General features: G+C 43.4%; 1 protein-coding gene across 2 annotated transcripts in view; it reads left to right on the top strand.

Moving 5' to 3' along the window:
• The window catches only part of sorl1 (sortilin-related receptor, L(DLR class) A repeats containing), a 104,355-nt gene that overhangs the window by 22,278 nt on the left and 57,771 nt on the right, over window positions 1–24,306 (top strand). For both annotated transcript variants that reach the window (XM_061682027.1, XM_061682028.1), the window contains exons 6-10: window positions 2,470–2,650; window positions 6,069–6,164; window positions 6,326–6,495; window positions 19,409–19,601; window positions 20,439–20,556. In XM_061682027.1, the coding sequence (XP_061538011.1) occupies window positions 2,470–2,650; window positions 6,069–6,164; window positions 6,326–6,495; window positions 19,409–19,601; window positions 20,439–20,556 (758 nt within the window). The remainder of the gene's footprint in view (window positions 1–2,469; window positions 2,651–6,068; window positions 6,165–6,325; window positions 6,496–19,408; window positions 19,602–20,438; window positions 20,557–24,306) is intronic.

Consider the following 24,306-nt stretch of genomic DNA (forward strand, 5'->3'; position numbering starts at 1 on the left):
TTCCCTGAGCAGGCAACACTGGAGTAATGCAGTGCAGGAGGGTATAGCACACTATGAGTCCGTCATACGCCGTGTCACAGAGGCAAAGCGGTAATACCAAAAGGACAGATGAGAAAAGGCTCCACCACCAGTCACTGCCTCAACCTTCCCATGCCCACACCGCAGCAAGATATGTCGATCAAGGCTTGGCCTCAACAGCCACAGTCGGACCCACAAATGAGACGACCCTACCATGACAGCACAGTCCTACTCGAACCCTAGTGACCGCCAAAGTAGAAAAAGAAGAGGGTTGCTTTGAAATTGTGCTTGACCACACCCAAAAGGTTGTCTAAAATAAGTTAGTCAAATGTCTAATGGTATTAATCAGTGAGCCAATTTTACCTAAAATCTGTTGTTACAACACTTTACAGAACAAACACTTCACACACAAACAAGGATTGACTTGTCCCAGTCCCACAGGTGCCCCATCCAATTTAATTTAAAGGGGTTCCGCTACATCTGTCTAATGGCACCAAAATCCAGAGAGGCTATGTACTAACTACCAGTTTGCTGTTGAGTGGTGTTTAAAATCCAAACCAATGAGATTGTTGGCCCTCACTTCAATCCTAATCCCCTGTGATCTAATTCAAAATGCTTTGAGTATACCAGAGAGGTATACGAGATCCTTTATCATATTTACTAAAGACAATGACACACATGCTGCCAATGGAATGACTTTTAAAGCAAATAAAAGATGACTCAATGATGGCATGTGAACAAATATACATACGTTGAAACAATAAATAATAAACAAAAGAGGAAAACAAATATGTCTCAGATAGTAGTCAATTGTGAGCATTAATTAATTAGATTATTTTTTAAACATAATTCTGGGTAGGAATTTAGAAAATAGAAGTTGAATAGTTATCACAAAGTGCTTTTACACTACCACCCTTTATTATGATTTAATTGAGCAAGTTCATGCCTCCTGCAAGAGGTGGTTTTGGTACAGTTCCAAATGCACTCTAGCCTGGTTGACATACAGTATGACGTGAAAACCACCTGAGCTCTGTCCAGTACTGCCTGCATGTGAGTCATTCATTTGTACTCTCAATGACTCCTTTGCAGTATGTGATGCAGGAGTGTAACAACATTAGCGATAGCAGCTAACTAGATAATCTGACCTGTCAATAATATGCTCCCAAAGTACATGTGGCATGGAAAGCGAATAGAGTTGTTAGTTGGGGTTTACCGTGTTTGCAGTTAGCACCCACATAGATGTCTGATACCAACACCAGCACCGCTCAACCAAGAAAAATGTGCTCGAGTCATGATTTTAAAGGCCGCTTAACAAATTTTTGTTTTGCTCCATTTTGGTGTTTATTTGTGCTGCTTTGTTTGCTTATCACTGACTGGTCTGTACAGCAAACATTTTTCCTGGTTACATTCTTGTGAATAATAACAAACCACACTGACAGCAATTTCACGTTTGTTGTGACGCATATTGGTACACTTGGAATTACTGAATCTACTGAATAAACATGACCTAAATCAGGTATGACACCGACATAGTTTGCAAACCCATCAACTATTTTGGACTTGAGAAAGTGAACGACAGGTGTGAAAGCACCTTTAGTTGTTGTATTTGTTCAAAGGAAGGGACATACAGTGTGTGCAAAGACTCTGACATGCACTCTTATTCAGATGGCGTCCATAAATTTTAGCAAGGACATTTGACTAAAAGCCACAGTGGCAGAGCCTTGCAGAGACAGTGCTCCCTCTGTTCAGCTCTCGAGCCTCAGAAGGAAAACACAGTGTTTGGAAGGCTGATAATAAGACACAGCCAAGCCTTTTCATTTAGTTTAGCTAACTGTGCCTGTGTTCCGGAACAGCCTTGCAACATCCATCGATTTTACCAGTTTCTTTTTCAAACTTTATACTACTTGCTGAGCTAACATTTTTAGGGTGACAACATTTTAGTCCGTTTTGTGTAACCATTATGCTTAGAACTTTCTTTAACACAATTTGTTCTAGGACCCTTACCGGCCTCTTTTTTTTTTTTTTGAAAACATAGTTAACCAGAGATGGAGCCTCGACTCATTGTGACTTGGACTTGAGTTGACTCAAGTCACTTTTTTGATGCCAGGTGATGACATGGTCCAATGTAGTTTTGACCTGTTTGCTACTGAAGTCTGTTGCTTTTGATTAAAATCTTTATTTTTTTGGTAGCACCACCAATGTCATTAAAATATTTAAGAAAATTATTTTTATACAGTTTAAATGTTGTCCGTGTGTGAGACCTTATGGTATAACAGACAGATAAATGTTAAATTCATTCTAAATATATCAAGCACATAATGTAATTACGGGCTGAAATCGTGATGGTGAAAAATAGACCATTTGGTACCAACAATGCAACTAAAAAGTAGCATGTGATGAGTATGACGTCTTATCCCTTGTTATGTGGAATATCTCCATTGTCCTCTCCAGGGGCGTTGAGCCCTACGACCCCCCCACAACAGTGGTTGTCCAGAGGCATGAGCCCCAGGGTGTCTCCATCATACTCAGCAGTACTGACTTCTTCCAGAGTGAGCAGAACCGCAAAGTGATCCTGGAGCAGGTTGACAGCTTCCAGCTCAGGGAAAAGTACATGTTTGCCACCACTGCAAGGGTAAGACAGCTTCACGTAACACTGTAGGGATGACATGCATTGTAATCTGAAATACATTATAATCAGTGTCTTCTATCTTGGCATAAATGTCAAATATTCACTAAACTAAACCGTTGTTGTTCACAGACATGGAGATGTCACATTATAACAAATATAATAAAAACAAACCCTATCTTAATTAGTTAATAATATAGAACGAGGGAATCATCAACAATCTATTTGTTTGTCTAGACCAGGGCCAAGGAGAGTTGGATCATATCCCAGCGAACATTGGGCTCACACCTGTGTTTAGAAAAACAAAAACAAAAAACTGCAAGTCATTATTAGTTGTGGTTTAGTAGGGCAGAAACTGCTTATAGTTTGTAATGTTGACACCTTGGCATGTTGGCATGTCTTGACACTGTGAGAACAAACAAAACAATATGAACACAATAGGAAATTAACATGGGGTTCTCACATCAGTTGACAAAAATAGGTTTGACTTCCTTGATTGTAAAGATATTTGGCTTCCGTGGACTTGACTGCACTTTTAAAGCGTATTGTTGAATCAGCATATTGAATTTGCTAAAATTAAATATTACATGAGTTAAACAAATATATATTTGCTATTAGTGGTTAGAACTTATAGAATAACATGCGTTTTGTGTTTTACAGTGACATTTCGTCACTGTAAAATAATTCAGTTGTTTCTTCGTGGGCCAGGAAAGTAATTCCTTATTTATATCTGTCTGACTTCCAATATATTATGCAAATGAAAGCATCTACAGTATTTCTTGCTACTCCTGTTATATATTTGCATGCATTCTCAAGGAACGTATTCAACCCAGCTTTGTTTTCACTTAATGGATAGTGAACTTAATGAGCTCAAGCAACCGCACCGCTCTAGCACAAATCAATATTTGTCTGTTGCTAATGTGTAGCACATTTCCAGTCTTCAGTGTTTGTGTATTTGAAGGCAGAGTGAGGCAGCAGAAAAAAACAGATAGTGGAACAGATGGTAAATATGATTTGGATCTCATCTCCTTCTTCTTGTTTCCATGGACAGATTTGCTGTCAGTGTGGTGTGAGCTCACAACGCCCTGTTGCTGTAGTGTTTTAGCAGTTGATTGGAAAGAGAGGTCCACTGTGAAGGATTGGTCTAATGTGGTCTAACCCCTAACCCTAGTAAATATTAGATGGTGAGGGGGCACCTTAATGGCTAATGTCTGTATGAAACATTTAATAAAGTTCCCCTCTGAGGATCTTAAAGGGAACCCCGATTGTTATGACAAATACTTCTTAAAATACAACCACAGACCTCTACTTATGAAATACAGTGTAACCATAATTTCTCATGTATAATGCAAATTTTTTCTCCTCAAAAATGGTCAAAAGTCAATAGTGCGCATTATGCACTTATGCATTATCAAATCTCCATTTGCCTCTGTTTTGTATCTGTGTTCTCATGCCACAACCATGTTTATTTGGTGGTCAACGAATCAATTTCACAAAGTGGAACAATGTAGAAAACAGAGCGTTTCAGTCTACTTCAAACAATGACAAGGACTCTCACTGTGTGTCACCTCGAACATTGGCTGTGTGTCACCTCGAACATCGGACAACTCCTTTGTATAGGGTGCTGATTGGTGAGTATGCATGCTAATAAATGATCACAGTTGATAGAGCTCCTCTTTTTTTGTCAATCAACTCACCTCGTAATGCAAGGTAACGTGGTCTCCTTTTTGTTTCATGTATAAACAAATATGGCCTCTATCACTGGTCTCAAAAGGTTGCAGCTTGAATAAACGACAAGCATTTTTGTGGAATACCAACACTCTTGTGGATGTGGTTTTCTGCCGCTCGTCTTTATTATGCCATCATACGGACCAGAAACGTAACATCATGCATTATAAAGCTACACTCTTGCTTTTCCATTTGGCAACATCTTTGTACCCGAGAAATATTTTCTTACTTTATGACTTTTCAAAATTAGAAAAATAATAAAAATTATCTTTTTTACCCGATACCATCCACCTATCCATCCATTTTCTGAGCCGCTTCTCCTCACTAGGGTCGCGGGCGTGCTGGAGCCTATCCCAGCTATCATCGAGCAGGAGGCGGGTTACACCCTGAACTGGTTGCCAGCCAATCGCAGGGCACATACAAACAAACAACCATTCGCACTCACATTCACACCTACGGTCAATTTAGAGTCCCCAATTAATGCATGTTTTTGGGATGTGGGAGGAAACCGGAGTGCCCGGAGAAAACCCACGCAGGCACGGGGAGAACATGCAAACTCCACACAGGCGGGACCGGGGATTGAACCCCGCTCCTCAGAACTGTGAGGCTGACGCTCTAATCACCCGATACCGATCAGGACAAAATGACGTGATTTCCGATTGGTACAATGGTAGTTGTAATATTATTATTATTATTTTTTTATGGTTAGATTAATTTTAGCCAAATCATGATAATACATATAATTGTGATTGGCTGGCAACCAGTTCAACGTATACCCCGCCTCCTGCCCGATGATAGCTGGGATAGGCTCCAGCACTCCCGCGACCCTTGTGAGGATAAGCGGCTCAGAAAATGGATGGATGGATACATATAATTGTGATTGTTTTGGTTATGCTAATGCCTCATAAAGTAATCACTTTACAAACAGAATTTTCTGACAGATATTTCTTTGGTGAATTAGCTATGCGTCAGTTCAAAAACAGTCATCGAATCCATTCAGAATGCTCAGTTGTGCATTTTCTAATACAGTGTGACCATTGTTCACTCTGTAGGTCACATATTTCACATTTTGGTGATTGCGCTATTAGGAAGCCCTGGAAAGTGTCACAGTTCAGGCGGTGTCTGGTGAGCTCTCGCTGGCGGGCCCTCTCTGCCACAGACAGGAACTGCGGCCTGTTTGTAGTTTGTCTGGCGGTTCAGCGGAATGTTATTGGCTAGGGGTCTCGACGCTTGTCGAGCATGTTTGTTGGGGGCCCCGCCGATCACTCCTTGCTGGGTGTCTTCGCCAGCCGTGGGGCTCCAACGGATTAGTTCTGTTTTCATTCATTTTAATGGGATGATTTGCTTTTGTTCGCAAACATTTTGATTTGCGAACAGTGACCCGTAACGAAGTTAATGAAGGTAGGTTCCACATTAGTATTAAAACAGGAAGGGAGGAAAATCATTTGATTGAGAATGTTGACCAGCTAATAACTGCACCAATTTATGGGCCTTTGACCCAAGCAAGTATTTTATACCGGATAGCATTCAAAACCGCATTTGCGCTGACAAAGCAATACAAGCAGACTAACTGAGAATGTGGAAATTGTTGTTTGTCCTTTGTGACACATAACATATTAACTGTCTGGGAAGCAAATATCTGTGTAATATAATAGTTGTGTAACACTAACACTTATTTATTTATTTTTTTTGTTAGAAACTGAGCGCTGAGTCTTCATCTGTTCAGCTCTGGGTCTCCTACAACCGCCAGCCAATGAAAGCTGCCCAATTTAAAACGCGTCATCCAATCACAGTGAGTTTCCTCTTGTATGAATTACAGTAAATAATGCAATTTGATTGATATGTACTGCGCCACGGCTGACATACTTTGCCTCCTGTTTAAAAGTATCACCACTAACCTTTCTTCACAATGTGTCCTAACAAGGTTTTGTCCATTCTCTATTCTGTGAACAGGAGTACTACATCGCTGATGCTTCTGAGGACCAAGTGTTTGTGTGTGTCAACCACGTAAACAATATGACACACCTGTACATCTCAGACACACAAGGTCTTTCCTTTTCGCTGTCATTGGAGAATGTTCTATATTACAGTCCTGAGGGTTCCAGAAGCAACACACTTATCAGGTACTCATAAACATAAACACTCACCATCTTAAACATTTTTTTCAGTCCCCGTCAGTTTTGTTGCTGTGGGTACATTTAGTTAGGGGGAAAACGCCGTATACACGGACATACGCATTATTATTATTTTTTTAAAGCTCCTATATCCTCAAAAGGGTGGATGCCCAATGAGGTCAGTTGTTATCTACCTCTCTCGTCTTAGGCACTCTTGGGCAATTTACTTGCAAAACTACTGTGACTGAAAGTAGTTAGATATTGTACATTAATGATCTTAATAGTGCTTTGGTACATTCTGCTGCCTTTCATGTAAAGCAAAAGCAAATATATGTATATAGTGCATTTCTACACAAGGTACTGATTAAAAGGATTTAAAAACAAAGGAAAAAAAAACAGCTAATAAACATTTAAAACAAAGAGAGAAGTAAAAGTACAATTAAAACAGCGAACAGTGGAATAAATATAATTTAAAAGTGGAAATGCTCTAAAAAGCATGAGAGAAAAGAAGAGTTTTTAACCTGGACTTAAGAACATTCACACTTGGGGCTGATGTCACTTCTGTTGGCAACTTATTCCATTTGTGTAACAGCTCAATGCTGCTTCACCATGTTTGCTTTGGACTCTGTGCTCCACTCTTTGACCTAAGTCTGTCGATCTCAGAGCCCTACTGGGTTTATATTCCATTAGCATTTCTTTCATGTATTCAGGACCTAAACCATTTAGTGATTTATAGACCAGTAGCAGAACTTTAAATTATATTCTAAAACCTACTGAAAGCCAGTGTAAAGACTTTAGAATATATGCTCTCACCTCTTTGTTCTGGTAAGAACCCGAGCTGCAGCATTCTGAATGAGCTGCAGCTGTTTAATGCTCTTTTTGGGGAGTCCAGTCAGAAGACCATGACATTAGTCTCAGTCTACACTAAAAAAAAAAAAGACTCATTGGATGAACACAAAAACATTTGGGCAGGTTTTCCATCCATTTTATTTGTGTAACTCCAACTCAAACTTAGTAGTTCTGTGTAATGTGATATAATTGCGTCAGCCAAACCCATTTTCATCAAACATAGCCAAAGTAAAATAAGTACATTAAGTGGCCTAAATTGATCCACATCAGTCCAACTCAAATTACTATAATTATTCTAAAATATGCAGCCCTATGAGGGGCAGAAGCCAGTGCAAACTGTAGGCCGGTCCCAAGCCCGGATAAATGCAGAGGGTTGCCTCAGGAAAGGCTTAAAACTCTGCCAAACAAATATGAGCGTTCATCCAAAGAATTCCATACTGGATCAGTCGTGGCCCGGGTTAACAACGTCCGCCACCGGCACCGTCAACCTGCAGGGCGCAGGTGGAAATACAGCCACTGTGGGTTGAAGTTGAAGAAGAAGAGGTGGAAAGCGAGTTCTTTGGCAGAAAGAGAAGAGGAAAGCACAGAGCCTAGAACTGAATGTGGGGACTTTGAATGTTGGGACTATGACAGGAAAATCTCGGGAGTTGATTGACATGATGATTAGGAGAAAGGTTGATATATTGTGTGTCCCGGAGACCAGGTGGAAAGGCAGTAAGGGTAGATGTTTAGGGGCAGGGTTTAAATTATTTTACCATGGTGTAGATGGGAAGAGAAATGGATTCAGGGTTATTTTAAAAGAAGAGTTGGCTAAGAATGTCTCGGAGGTGAAAAAGGTATCAGGTCGAGTGATGCGGCTGAAACTTGAAATTGAGGGTGTTATGTATAGTGTGATTAGTGGCTATGCCCCACAGGTAGGATGTGACCTAGAGGTGAAGGAGAAATTCTGCAAGGAGCTAGACGAAGTAGTTCTGAGCATCCCAGACAGAGAGAGAGTCGTGATTGATGCAGATTGTAATGGACATGTTGGTGAAGGAAATGGGGGTGATGCAGAAGTGATGGGTAAGTACGGCATCCAGGAAAGGAACTTGGAGGGACAGATGGCGGTAGACTTTGCAAAAAGGATGCAAATGGCTGTAGTGAACACTTTTTTACGGAAGAGGGAGGAACATAGGGTGACCTACAAGAGTGGAGGTAGAAGCACACAGGTGGATTACATCTTGTGCAGATGATGCAATCTGAAAGAGGTTACCGACTGTAAGATAGTGGTAGGGGAGAGTGTGGTTAGACAGCATAGGATGGTGGTGTGTTAGATGACTCTGGTGGTGGGGAGGAAGATTAGGAAGACAAAGGCACAGCAGAGAACCATGTGGTGGAAGCTGAGACAGGACGAGTGTTGTGCAGCTTTTTGGGAAAAGGTGAGACAGGCTCTCAGTGGACAGGAGGATCTTCCAGAAGACTGGACCACTCTAGCCAAGGTAATCAGAGAGGCAGGCAGGAGAGTACTTGGTGTATCTTCTGACAGGAAAGGAGAGAAGGAGAGTTGGTGGTGGAACCTCACAGTACAGGAAATCATACAAGGAAAAAGGTTAGCTAAGAAGAAGTGGCAGACTGAGAGGACCGAGGAGAGACGAAAATTATGGTACTGCATGCGGACGTCTGGAGTGGAAGAGAAATATGTTAGAATAATACAGGACATGTACGACGGCAGCAGAACAGTGGTGAGGTGTGCTGTAGGTGTGACAGACGAATTTAAGGTGGAGGTGGGACTGCATCGGGGATCAGCCCTGAGCCACTTCCTGTTTGCAGTGGTGATGGATAGGCTGACAGACGAGGTTAGACTGGAATCCCCGTGGACAATGATGTTTGCAGATTACATTGTGATCTGCAGTGAAAGCAGGGAGCAGGTGGAGGAACAGTTGGAAAGATGGAGGCATGCACTGGAAAGCAGAGGAATGAAGATTAGCCGAAGTAAAACAGAATATATGTGTATGAATGAGAGGGTGGTGGGGGAAGAGTGAGGCTACAGGGAGAAGAGATAGCAAGGGTGGAGGACTTCAAATACTTCGGGTCAACCGTCCAGAGCAATGGTGAGTGTGGTCAGGAAGTGAAGAAACGGGTCCAAGCAGGTTGGTACGGGTGGAGGAAGGTGTCAGGTGTGTTATGTGACAGAAGAGTCTCTGCGAGGATGAAGGCCAAAGTTTATAAAACAGTGGTGAGGCCAGCCATGATGTACGGATTAGAGACGGTGGCACTAAAGAGACAACAGGAAGCAGAGCTGGAGATGGCGGAAATGAAGATGTTGAGGTTCGCTCTCGGAGTGACCAGGTTGGATAAAATTAGAAATTAGGTCATCAAAGGGACAGCTAAGGTTCGATGTTTTGGAGACAAATAGAGAGCAGACTTCGATTGTTTGGACACTCTCGAAGCATTACCAATCAACCTATGCTTAATCCAACCGCAACATTAGCGTAACAGTTGGATTGAGTGTAAATCGATGAGTCATGCCTGAACAAGAGTGAGGCACAAGAGCAATTAACCACAATAGAAAGGTCACTGTTGTGGTCCCATCTTCGACTTTTGGTGTAGTAACAAAGCTAACACAATAATCAGAATCAGAATCAGAATCAGAATCATCTTTATTTGCCAAGTATGTCCAAAACACACAAGGAATTTGTCTCCGGTAGTTGGAGCCGCTCTAGTACAACAAACAGTCAATTTACAGAACACTTTGGGGACATAAAGACATTGACAAAAAACAATTGTGCAAAAAGATGCAGAGTCCTCTAGCACTTAGAGCAGTTCGAACGACTAATATTGCAATAGTCCGGTGCAATGACCATTGTGCAAAGGGCGCTGAGACTTCAAGGAGTGTATGCGGTTTAAAGTGACGAGTAGTGCGATCATCTGGGACAATGTCGGTTGTGCAAATGTTACAGATACTCCTCAATCAGTGTGCAAATGGAGCAGATGCTACTCTGGCATGAGTGACCAGTATATGCAAATAGTGCAGCATGGCGAGACAACTACAGTGAGTGCACAAGTAATAAATAATTGGCCCCACAGAAATGTGACAACGAACTCAAGTCAAAAAATTGCCAGCTTGTTGTAATGGAATTATAGGTTAGGTGTTTAAGAAGTTGATCGCAAGAGGGAAGAAGCTGTTGGAATGTCTACTAGTTCTAGTTTGCGTTGATCGGTAGCGCCTACCTGAGGGAAGGAGCCGGAAGAGCCGGTGACCGGGGTGCAGACGGTCCGAGAGGATTTTGCACGCCCTTGTCTTAGTTCTGGCAGCGTGCAAGTCCTCAATGGTGGGTAGGGGGGTACCGACAATCCTTTCAGCAGTTTTGATTGTCCGTTGCAGTCGGAGTTTGTCCTTTTTTGTAGCAGCACCAAACCAGACTGTGATGGAAGAACACAGGACCGATTCGATGACCGCTGTGTAGAACTGTCTCAGCAGCTCCGGTGGCAGGCCGTGCTTTCTCAGAAGCCGCAGGAAGTACATCCTCTGCTGGGCCTTTTTGAGGACGGAGTTGATGTTGTTCGCCCACTTCAGGTCCTGAGAGATTGTAATTCCCAGGAACTTGAAGGTCTCGACGGTTGACACAAGGCAGCTGGACAACGTGAGGGGCAGCTGTGGCGAAGGATGCCTCCTGAAGTCCACGATCATCACTACCGTCTTGAGCGTGTTCAGCTCCAGGTTGTGTCGCCCGCACCACAGCTCCAGCCGCTCCGCTTCCTGTCGATATGCAGACTCGTCACCGTCCTTGATGAGGCCGATGACAGTGGTGTCATCTGCAAACTTCAGGAGCTTGACAGTCGGGTTCGCTGAGGTGCAGTCGTTCGTGTAGAGAGAGAAGAGCAGCGGAGAGAGGACACAACCTTGGGGCGCCCCAGTGCTGATGCTGCGTGTGGATGAGGTGGCCTCCCCCAGCCTGACCTGCTGTGTCCTGCCCGTCAGAAAGCTGTAAATCCACTGGCAGATGGCAGGTGAGACGCTGAGCTGGAGAAGCTTGGTTGAAAGGAGTTCAGGGATGATGGTGTTGAACGCTGAGCTGAAGTCCACGAACAGGATCCTCGCGTAGGTCCCTGCACTGTCGAGGTGTTCTAGGATGAAGTGCAGTCCCATGTTGACTGCATCATCCGCAGACCTGTTCGCTTGGTAGGCAAACTGCAGGGGGTCCAGCAGGGGACCTGCGACACTCTTGAGGTGGTCCAGCACGAGACGTTCAAAGGACTTCATGACCACAGATGTCAAAGCGACAGGCCTGTAGTCATTCAGACTAGAGATTGCAGGTTTCTTGGGGACTGGAATGATGGTGGAGCGTTTGAAGCAGGATGGAACTTCGCACATTTCCAAAGATCTGTTAAAGATCTGAGTGAAGACTGGAGCGAGCTGGTCCGCGCAGACTTTGAGGCAGGATGGGGACACATGGTCCGGTCCTGTTGCTTTGTTAATCTTCTGTTGTTTGAAGATGCGTCTCACATCCTGTTCATGGATGGTTAACGCAGAAGTCAGAGGTGTGGTTGTGGTCGCGGGTGCGGCCGGGAGGGTGTGTGGAGTGAAACTGTCCTTTTCAAATCTGCAATAGAAGGTATTCAAGTCGTTGGCTAGTGTGCTATTGTTCTCAGCTTGGGGGGATCGTCGCTTGTAATTACTCAGCGATTGGAATGCACGCCAGACTGATTTCGAGTCGTTCGCGCTAAACTGTTTTTCCAACTTTGCTGCATAGATCCTCTTTGCAATGTTAATTTCTTTAGTAAGCTGGTTTCTAGCTCGATTATACAGGGCCCTGTCCCCGCTCTGATATGCATCTTCCTTAGCTTGGCGAAGCTGCTTAAGTTTAGCAGTGAACCACGGCTTGTTGTTGTTGAATGTCCGAAATGATTTTGTTGGTACACAAACCTCTTCACAGAAACTGATATAGGATGTGACAGTGTCCGTATATTCATCCAGGCTGCCAGCTGAATTTTCAAAGACACTCCAGTCTGTGCAGTCTAAACAGCTTTGAAGTTCCATCTTTGCTTCATTGGTCCACTTTTTGACTGTTTTCACTGTAGGCTTCGCACATTTAAGTACTTGCTTGTACGTCGGTATTAAGTGAATTAAGCAGTGATCAGACGAGCCCAGGGCTGCACGAGGTATAGCACGGTATGCGTTTTTTACCGTAGTGTAGCAGTGGTCTAAAGTATTATTTTCCCTGGTAGGACAGTCGATGTGCTGCTTGTATTTAGGGAGTTCGTGGTTGAGTTTAGCTTTGTTAAAGTCCCCGAGAATAATGAGGGGTGAGTCAGGGTGTTTTTTTTCAATTTCGTTGACTTGTTCGGCGAGCGTTAGCAATGCGGCGCTCGTGTTAGCTTGCGGTGTGATATAGACTCCAGCCAGTATAAACGATGCAAACTCACGTGGCGCGTAAAATGGTTTACAGTTCAGAAACAGCGACTCCAAATGCGGGCTGCAGTGTGTGCTGAGCACCGTGACGTCCGTACACCATTTTTCGTTTATATGGAGGCATATCCCGCCGCCCTTCGTTTTTCCCGATGATTCCATGTCGCGGTCCGCTCGATGAATGTTGAAGCCGGGAAGCGTGACGGCGCCATCGGGTACAGCGTCGCAAAGCCAGGTCTCCGTGAAGCACATGGCCGCGGAACGACCGAAGTCTTTACTGGTCTTTAACAGAAGATGAAGCTCGTCCATTTTGTTGGGTAGGGAGCGTACATTCGCGAGGTGGATCGACGGGAACGCCAATCTGTGTCCTCTCTTGCGGAGTTTCACCTGAATTCCGGCTCGTTTTCCTCTGTGGCGCCGCTTCCGCATCCATGCGCCGAAAACCGCGGACGCCGCTCCGGTGAGTAACTCGGGGAAAAAACTGAGCGGATTTTCGAAAGTTGGTGACAGAAAGTCCGGAGTAGCCTCCTTGATGGTTAGCAGGTCTCCCCTTGTGTAAGTGAGTCGTGTAAGGTCTCCAAAGACGGACGAAAAACACAAAAACAAAGACAATACTCGAGAGCGCGTTACCGAGGCGGCCACACTGGTAGGCGCCATCTTGATATGTCCAAAACCCACACATCAAAATAACAAGTTAAAAGAAAAGTCACAACAGGAATTTTTGGGCACACTGCAGTGCAATCTTGTAGTTGCAGATTTTCTTTTTTGCCCTTTAGGGAAAAAAACAAATGTTTCTGACCTCTCTGATCATGTAGCTTCTATTTCTTAGTGTCATAAATGATTAGCTAGCTATATAAAAAAATTCAAAAAACCTGACTACAATGATACTGTAAAAGTGTTTTTTAAAATTTTATTTATGTAATTTTTTGTTTTTTTTGTTTAATGCATTTAAACTAACCGGGTCTGTCATTGCCAGGATGCACTTGATCTTTTGCCCCTTAACTCATCCCCGGAAGATCTGCGTCAGTTTGTCTGAAAAGTGATCAGTTAGTCTGAAAAGTGATCCATTTGTGCCATTTGTAATGGCAAATACAAATGATATAACTCTGAATGCATTATGTGCATACAGTAAAAAGGTTGGACATAATACAGGCAACATTAACAGGTCAACAAATCTCTCACTCCATGAGCATAACATGACAAGTTAGCACACAAGCTTAACACAGCAATAAAGGGGTGGGATAGAATAAAATGTGCATGAGGCATCTTGTAAACTCTGAAAGCGACAGTGGCGCAGCAGCTAAAAATAGCACTGCTTCAGTATTAGCAAATAAATTGACAATAGCCTTCACCCTGTCCGTCAGACCTAACAGGACATTTAGGCTAGTAGAGAGTGAGTTTTGCGTTGGGCTTTGCTCCAATGGGGCAGGGAGATTGTAAATGCTATCTCATCTCATCTAATTTTGTTCCTCCGATTGGTTGAGTGACGCTGATAAATCCATCTCCGGCTCGTGTCGCCTTATCGCTTGTTCCTCCGATTGTTTTGGAACAACTCCATCTTTTTGTCCTTCAGCCGTGTCAACAAAGCCTGTGTTTTCCTTTCGGGCCACTGAATGACATACACAGTAAAAAAAAATGTGTCAGCCAACAACTTAACCCCTTGTCTATTTAGACAGAAACTGTCTGCCTTGTAAAAATGTCTGCGCTCCCAAAAAAAAGCAGTAATTGTCAATGAAATTCACGGATAGTGCAGTACACACTTCTTTGAGCCACTTACTTAATTGACCGAAATGTTCATCTCCAACTGGTACCGTTGGGAGAGGTCCACTTATGAAAAGCTCAGCATCCAAACATTGCAGTTTTGTTCGGAGATCAATGAAATCTGGCTTCAGTACCTCTGATTGCTGCTTGACAACATCCAGGGCCCCTGTGTATATAATGACAAATTTCACAGCTGGGTGCTGATTATCTCCAGGATTTTTTTTTCGCGATATCAGACACCTTGTCGTTGGTAAAACACAGCACTTTGGACTTCTTCTCACTCCAAAAACGTTTCACATCCTTGACAGCTCCATCACCAACTATTAACGTTTGGTGTGCCATTTTCTCCTTGTATGATTTAGTTTCATACCTTTCAGTGGTGATGGGGGATGACCATTGTTGGCCAGGGTCTTGTAAACGTGGCTAGAATCTATTTGTAAGTCTGATGTCAATGTTTTGCATTGACCCGCGTCCCTTTTTCTTGCCCTTCGCTGTAGCGACCGTCCACGGCCGCTCACTCGAGGTTGAAGCAGCATGCAACGCAAGCCAGCTGGATTCCTCTGTAATCTACTGGTGTTGTCTCCTTCCTTTTAGATATTGTACCATATCTTTGGGCTTTGCTCCCAGTAAATTCCAGGGAGAACTGCTGGATGATCCCTTACCATTTCCATAGTCCACATCCGTCCTCTTTTTTGAGTGGCTGTCTGTTAACACACTTCTGCTGACCATTTTGAGACATCGGTAGAGTGGTTTCATTCCCCGACTGTCCATTTACATCCACTTCAAGACGGTGGATTTTTGTTACCAGGAATGACATCCTTTGCAGCAGTCCGTGATAGTCCTCAGTGGAAAAGGGAGGCATCTTGATTGCTGGTCTTGTTGCTAATAGCAAGCTTGTGCTAATTAGCAAGCCACGCTCACGTAATGGTGAGATCAGAAAATATTGGAATATGCCAACAACTCACTGTATCGACAAACAAAAAGTACAGTCCCACAGCTTTAAAAATATCCAGGACTTGCTGCTTCAATTTTTTTTAGAGGAAAAACAAGCTTATCAGCAAGAAAAAATGTAAACACAGGGGACGCAAGCAGTGTGAGCAAAAAAGCATCTGCAGTGTACGAGAGCGAGCGAGAAGTAGAGTGCGCCTGTTCGATTCCCAGTCAATGCACCAATTCCCAGCCATTCCAGCCCCAAGCCCGGATTTAAAAAAAATGGGTGGGTTGCGTAAGGAAGGGCATGTAGCGAAGAAATGGTGTTAAACAAATCATATGAGTGACTCGCTGTGGTGACCCCTAATGGGACAAGCATCCATCCATCCATTTTCTACCGTTTATCCGGGTCGGGTCTTGGGGGCAGTAGCTTTAGCAGGGACGCCCAGACTTCCCTCTCCCCAGCCACTTCATCCAGCTCTTCCGGGGGGATCCCGAGGTGTTCCCAGGCCAGCCGAAGGACGTAGTCTCTCCAGCGTGTCCTGGGTCGTCCCAGGGGTCTCCTCCCGGTGGGACATGCCCGTAACACCTCACCAGGGAGGCATCCAGGAGGCATCCGAATCAGATGCCCCAGCCACCTCATCTGGGTCCTCTCGATGTGGAGGAGCAGCGACCCCACACTGAGATCCTCCCGGATGACCGAGCTTCTCACCCTATCTCTAAGGGAGAGCCCGGACACCCTGCGGAGGAAACTAATTTCGGCCGCTTTTATCTGGGATCTTGTTCTTTCGGTCACGATCCACAGCTCGTGACCATAGGTGAGGGTCGGAACGTAGATTGACCGGTAAATTGAGAGCTTCGCCTTTCGGCTTAGCTCCTTCTTTACTACAACGGACCGATACAAAGTCCGCATCACTGCAGACGCTGCACCGATCCGCCTGTCGATCTCCCGTTCCATTCTTCCCTCACTTGTGAACAAGACCCCAAGATACTTGAACTCCTCCACTTGGGGCAGGATCTCATCCACGACCTGGAGAGGGCACGCCACCCTTTTCCGACTGAGGATCATGGTCTCAGATTTGGAGGTGCTGATTCTCATCCCACCCACTTCACACTCTGCTGCCAACTGCTGCAGTGAGAGTTGGAGGTCACTGCTTGATGGAGCCAACAGAACCACATCATCTGCAAAAAGCAGAGATGCAATACTGAGGCCACCAAACCGGACCCCTTCTACGCCTCGGCTGTGCCTTGAAATTCTGTCCGTAAAAGTTATGAACAGAATCGGTGACAAAGGGCAACCTTGGCGGAGTCCAACCCTCACCGGGAACGAGTCCGACTTACTGCCGGATATGCGGACCAAACTCTGACTCCGGTCGTACAGGGACCGAACAGCCCGTACTAGGGGGTTCGGTACCCCATACTCCCGAAGCACCCTGCACAGGACTCCCCGAGGGACATGGTCGAACGCCTTCTCCAAGTCCACAAAACACATGTAGAATGGTTGGGCAAACTCCCATGCACTGTCGAGGACCCTGCCGAGGGTGTAGAGCTGGTCCACTGTTCCAAGGCCACAATGAAAACCACACTGCTCCTCCTGAATCTGAGATTCGACTTCCCGATGGACCCTCCTCTCCAGCCCCCCTGAATAGACCTTACCAGGGAGGCTGAGGAGTGTGATCCCCCTGCAGTTGGAACACACCCTCCGGTCCCCCTTCTTAAAAAGGGGGACCACCACCCCAGTCAGCCAATCCAGAGGCACTGTCCCCGATGTCCACGCGATGTTGCAGAGGCGTGTCAACCAGGACAGCCCCACAACATCCAGAGCCTTTAGGAATTCCGGGCGAATCTCATCCACCCCCGGGGCCTTGCCACAGAGGAGCTTTTTAACTACCTCGGTGACCTCAAACCCAGAGATAGGAGAGCCCGCCTCAGAGAACCCACACTCTACTTCCTCATGGGAAGGCGTGTCGGTGGAATTGAGGAGGTCTTCGAAGTATTCTCCCCACCGACTCAGAACGTCCCGAGTCGAGGTCAGCAGCGTCCCATCCCCACTATACACAGTGTTGGTGGTGCACTGCTTTCCTCCCCTGAGACGCCGGATGGTGGACCAGAATTTCCTCGAAGCCGTCCGGAACCGAACTCCTCCCATACCCAAGTTTTTGCTTTAGCGACCACCAAAGCTGCATTCCGCTTGGCCAGTTGGTACATATCAGCTGCCTCAGGAGTCCCACCGGCCAAAAAAGCCCGATAGGACTCCTTCTTGACGGCATCCCTCACCGTTGGTGTCCACCAACGGGTTCGGGGATTGCCGCCACGACAGGCACCGACCACCTTACAGCCACAACTCCGGTCGGCCGCCTCAGTAATGGAGGTGCGGAACATGGTCCACTCGGACTCGATGTCCCCCGCCTCCCCCGGAACATGAGCCAAGTTCTGTTGGAGGTGGGAGTTGAAACTCCTTCTGACAGGGGATTCTGCCAGACGTTCCCAGCAGACCCTCTCAATACGTTTGGGCCTACCACGTCGGACCGGCATCTTCCCCCACCATCGGAGCCCAACTCAACACCAGGTGGTGATCAGTTGACAGCTCCGCCCCTCTCTTCACCCGAGTGTCCAAGACATGCGGGCGCAAGTCCGATGACACGACCACAAGCAAATTTTTGTTGCTGACGTTGTTACATCATGAATATACATTAGTGAAGCCTTGCAAGCCCAAACCAAGACAGAGCTTGTACTGTATGTTTGGGATTGTGAGCATATACTCTCAAAATTTAGCCTTTCCATGAATTTGGTCAAGGTTAATGGTCAAAATTCCAACCTGGTCTTCCTATTCATTTGGCTAATGAGTGGTTTACATTTTCTCTGGTCGTTCCTATACTTCTATTTATGAATCTAATAAAATGTATCTAATCAAAATACTACGCTTATGACTGAATATATGTTTGGAGGACAATTAAAAAAGGCTGTGTGTCTGCCATTTTCTATATCAGCGGCCCTCAACTTTTTTGTGTTACTTTAGAGATAGACATTTTAACAAACCGGCATAGAAACGAGTAAAATAAATGATTAAATATACATGTGAGAATATGGCACTTAGATATTAGACCTGTTCCTTACTTACTTGTGTTTATTACAGTATATCATAAACCGTTTGAAACAGGACATTGTTTTGAGTTTAGGGCTAGGAAAATAAATTGGTTGATGCAAAAATGTCTGCCTGGAAGCAATAAAAATTATGATTAAAAACATCTTTGCAACTCCAATAACCAATTGGCGTTGCAAAAAAAACACATAAACATGTTTGGTTACTGTCCATGTTTTCGCACGCAATGGCCGCCACGTATGCACGACAGTTGAGCTGCTACTGGGCGCTGACGTATCTAGTCTTCATATCTATGGTTGGGGAATTGGGTTACACAGCTGTAGGTACAGGATGTGCATAACTTTAAACCAAAAAGGACGAAAATGAAGTGGTTGCAATTACTGCAAACGTGGAGGGGACCGAATACGCCAGCTTGGGATAACACATTTACACCCAGGCTGGACGAGCTTTGCGGTGTACTAAGGAAACGTGTTGTTGTTGTTTTAATACTTATTAGCCAATGCAGTATACCTACAATCAGTACTTATAACTCAGAACTTACTGGAACCTTACCAACGCTAGTTAGAACGTACTGTTGTCTCGTGTTTGCCTACAGACAATGACACATATGCATATAAGATGTGTACACATAATAGTAAGACAGTACAGTACTTAAGTTCACTTACTTCATCTCACATTCTGCATAACGCATTTATATCATGCACTCAGTATGTGTGCAGTTAAAGGGTAGACATCCATCCCTATTAATTGAGAATTTCTTTTTTTCGGGGGGCAATTACTCGGTTAGTCGACGCAATATCTATAGGACAATTGATTATAAAAAGAGTCGAGAGTGACAACCCTAATTGAGTTGACAGTTTTTTTTATTTCTTCAAATCCCTTTCTTTCAGATATTTTGCTAATGAGCCTTTTGCTGACCTACACCGCGTGGAAGGACTCAGAGGTGTCTTTATCGCCACACTCGTCAATGGGTCCATCAGTGAGACCAACATGCGGTCGGTCATCACGTTCGACAAGGGAGGGACATGGGAGTTGCTTCAGCCACCCACTGCTGACAGTCTTGGAGGGACTGTGGACTGCCAGGTACAACACCTTTGACAGTTCACAGCTTAAGATTGCATGATCATCTACCTTTTTACTACATCAAAAATTATGCATAGAGACAAACGTGACACAAACTTTGAATTAAACAAATCAGTTAAGAGTTGGGCTAGACTCGTATTAGACAATTCTATGCTATTCTACTGTGTGACAACAGCTTTGGAAACAGCCTTTTGCTCTTCCAGGATATAAAATAAGGTCCATGAATGCACAATTAAATGAGTTAGGTGTGCAAGAACATGATATCCCTGACCTCATCCCCAGCAAACACCTTTGGGATGAACTAGAATGGAGTCTAAGCCATTCCTTCTCATTCAACATCAGTAACCTCAGACCTCACAAATGTTCTTCTGGATAAATAAACAAATAAATTACACCGACACATTGCGAAATTGTGTATAAAGTCTGTCTGTACAGAACAGATGTTGTTAAAACAGCAAAGTGGGGACCAGCTCAATATTTTATTCCATTTGCTTAATTAGTGTCAGTATGAATTCACACACAATACATTTACCCCAAGCATATATACACTGTAACATCAGATTTATCCACCCATGGTCAGGAACCACCACAATTTAAAGCTCATACATTGCATCCATTTTGTATATATTTTTGTTTCAATCGTCAAGAGTTTCCATTAGTCACTGAAAGTAATGTCTTTATTAATTGTAGTTCATGGAGTTGTCCTTCCAATGCTAAACTATTTGGCTTCATACCATGTTGTCGTTGGAAATAGATAAAATATCACTGTTTGATGGAGGAGAGTAAATCTTTCATGAAGAACCATCATCTCGCTCATCTCACACTTTTACTCTTCAGCTCAGTAAAGGTTGCTCTCTCCATCTGGCCCAGCGCTGGAGCCAACTATTAAACTTCCAACTGAGGAGGATTCCAATTTTATCTAAGGAGTCTGCACCGGGACTCATAATGGCCACAGGTATAATCCTTATTCTTTTTAATATACTTCAATTATGTTTTTGGGTGAACTAAACCTTTTTAACTGTTATTTCTGAGTCAGTTTAATGTTGGTATAACACTAATAGAATACAGTACTTCTAAATTTCCGCATGGAGGTGAGAATATAGGCTTATTTTGTTCTTCTTAGGACTCTGTGTGATGGGGGAGCATTTTAAGTTTATTTTATCAGCATTGTCTCAGTCAAAGAAAGGAAGAGGCCCTAATTATGATTGTTTGTAACATGGTCTCACTGGTGATTGATTCAATGCTAGGCCATCTTGTAATTGTTCAACCATTTCCTCTTTCTGAATGATACAGCGGCACAATGCAGTAAACTTGCAGCACAACCTAACAAATTGAGCTGCGTGTCAGAGTAAATATTTGCTTCCTGTATTGCCTTAAACAGGAAATGTGGTTGCACACACACTCTCTCTCTCTCTCTCTCTCTCTCTCTCTCTCTCTCTCTCTCTCTCTCTCTCTCTCTCTCTCTCTCTCAAAGGTGGCTGAGACCTCTTGTTTGACAGACTGTTTTAAAGTGTGTCAAGGACCTGAGAATAAAAATAATTATTGCAAAAAATAGTTATTCCTTGTAATTGTAATCCTCATTGCCTCTTCACATCTGCGAGACAACAGTGTTTTGTTTGTTTTTGTTTTTGATGTCCCCTTCCTCCAGATTGCCCTTGTTGAAATCCTACTAAATTATTTACATGATGAGAAAGATACCGTGAAGAGGAGAGACTGGTATTTGCCGGCGCGATTAACTTCGTTATCTCTCTCAAACAGATGGGTTTATTACCGCTGTAGCACCGAGTAGGCACTTGAGAGGTCAAACACGTGTCTGGTGTTTGTGCATACACACTGTGCAATGACATGTTTACATACAAAACACCATTAGTAAACTATTCCTAACTGCCATCGCTTTGTGTTATATTATATTTGTAGCGTAAAGGGATTTCCAACCGTGGTGCCCTTTAGGAATTGCGCCAATTTAAATGCTTAATCTTGTTCTGGTATAATAACTATACTTTTTTATTAATATATTTTTTCTAAGTCGTATTTAAAAAAAAAAAAAAAAAAAAAAGAGGGTACCAGTGGATCTTTAAAAAGTATTAAATTTCCTTTTCCAAAGTTAAAGCCTTGGGTATCTTTAGAAATTTCACATAATCCCGTTTAAGACCCTGTTGAAAGGTCCTAAATACCACAGACACCATGAAATTTTTTTTTAATTTGGAAATTAAAATATTAAAATATTAAAATAAATTATATTTTTTATAATTATAATTATATATTACAATAAATAAAGTAAAATATTTGATGTATTTGATAGTAGTTTAGTGGAATGGTGGATGACTGGTTAGAGCATCTGCCTCACAGTTCTGAGGACCGGGGTTCAAATCCCGACCCCGCCTGTGTGGAGTTTGCATGTTCTCCCTGTGCCTGGGTGGGTTTTCTCCGGGCACTCCGGTTTTCTCCCACATCCCCAAAATATGCATGTGAGGTTAATTGAAGTCTCTAAATGGCCCCGAGGTGTGAATGTGAGTGCGAATGGTTGTTTGATTATGTGTGCCCAGCGATCTGCTGGCAACCAGTTCAGGGTGTACCCCGCCTCCTGCCCGATGATAGCTGGCGCCAGCACGCCCGCAACCCGCGTGAGGATAAGGGGCTCAGAAAAGGGATGGATATTAGTTTATTTTAAAATTTTAACACAAAACACAAAACCACTATCAATGATTTGATTTCACAGGGGGAGATGTCGAATAATGTTTCCTATAATATTTCAAAAATATCACAGCAAAATGTATGAGAAATCTCAAATGTTTTATTATCATACAGTATTTAGCCTAGCAAAGTGGCAATTAAAAGGTATCGAAACACTCAACTTTGGCTCCCTAAAACTTGTAAACTAGGAGTGAGTGGTTTAAAAAAGGCTTGGGAAAGGCTGTTAGAGTATTGTAAAAAATGGAACGTCCCTTGAACTTAAATTGCATTTAAATCTTGATTTTTCTTTTTATCAGGCTTCTCATTATATAAATATTGACATACATAGAACGTAATAGTATGTTTTTAGCATTTTTAGCATGGTATGTATTACCATTAGTTATTTGTTCACACCAGATATTTTAGTAGTAGTTAAACTGCAGTACTATTGATAAAAAGTCATTAATCACTGAGAAACAAAGGCAATATGTCAATGCTTGCCAATTTCAACATTGTGTTGGATTTGGCAGAGAGAGTTGTTCTGAGGAGGCCCAGTGAGTCCGCTGAATTACGCCCAAAATAAACTGCCTGAATACATTATAATATGGTGAAGAGTGGTCATGCATTGGCAAAGCAAGAACCCATTGTGACTGACCCTGGTAGAGGTATAAAAAAGTTTGTTTTTGTGTAATGCATTTAGGGACGAAACTAACCATTATTTTAATAATCAATTGATTAATCTGTCTTATTATTTTCGATGAATCAATGAAGTCAAGTTTTTTATTATAAAATAGGATGGTGCAAAAAATGCACAAACATAAATTGATTGTGATTCAGTTACTGGTTTGGTCTGTAACATGTAAGAAAATTGCCAACAAAGATAATTAGTTTGCTTTATTATTATTTTCCGCTTCCCCTCACTAGCGTCGCGAGTTGCCCAGCAAACTTCGGGCAGGAGGCGGGGCACACCCTGAACCTGTCGCCAGCCAATCGCAGTTGCACATAGAAACAAACAACCATTCGCACTCACATTCACACCTACGGGCAATTTAGAGTCTTCAATCAACCTACCACGCATGTTTTTGGGATGTGGGGGGGAAACCGCAGTGCCCGGAGAAAAACCACCCAGGCAAGGGGAGTACATGCAAATTCCACACAGGCGGGGCCGGGATTTGAACCCTGGTCCCCAGAACTGTGAGGCAATGTGCTAACCAGTCGCCCACCGTGGCGACTGCTTTATTATCAGTTTGCTTTATTCTTATAATAAATATGATTCTTAATTCTTACTGTTGAAAAGCTGAAATTCTGAGGGTTTGGGCAATTTTAAGTTAAACAAAGACTCTAAAACGATTAATCGATCAAAATTTGATTAATTTGATAATCGATGATTTGTTGATTAATTGTTACACCTCTGAAAGCATTTTACAGATAGATAGATTTGTGAACAACCTCGCTGAACACAATAGAATCTGAAAACTCAAAATGTTTCAATTAACAAAAAAGTCAGTCAACAATGCAACACATTATGACACACTGAGTTATAAAGCAGTATTCAGTAATCACTTGGTTGAATCATTGTCTTGGTTGATACCAAAAGTAGGTACTGTGGCCATGGCAACGTCAGAATTTTCTTGAGCATTCTGAGCGGGTGCCATTTAATTGGTTTAAACAGCTTCTGTAATGTTGATGTGTTTAGAATTGTCATTATTTAGTCCTTTAAGCAGCCCCGTTTCCCCAAAACGTAATACACCATGGAATTGTGGTCAATTTCAATTTGCAAGACAAGTCTTGCTTTATTTTCTCACAGTCAATCACGATATCGGTGATGGGCCGTAGTGAGGGGCAGGGCTTCTGAGTCCCAGACTGAAAGACACACTACGGTTCATTTGTCCCATGCTCAGACATGGAAGTCTGTATGTTTCCTCGCGTCCAGGTGTGTCCTGATGAGATTCCTTACGTTTGTCACATTATGATCACGATCTGCAACGTTTGACAGATTCTGTCAAGGCTTACTATTGATAAAAGGTGGACG

The sequence above is a fragment of the Phycodurus eques genome, chromosome 7 (assembly GCF_024500275.1).
Source record: "Phycodurus eques isolate BA_2022a chromosome 7, UOR_Pequ_1.1, whole genome shotgun sequence".
Classification (NCBI taxonomy): domain Eukaryota; kingdom Metazoa; phylum Chordata; class Actinopteri; order Syngnathiformes; family Syngnathidae; genus Phycodurus; species Phycodurus eques.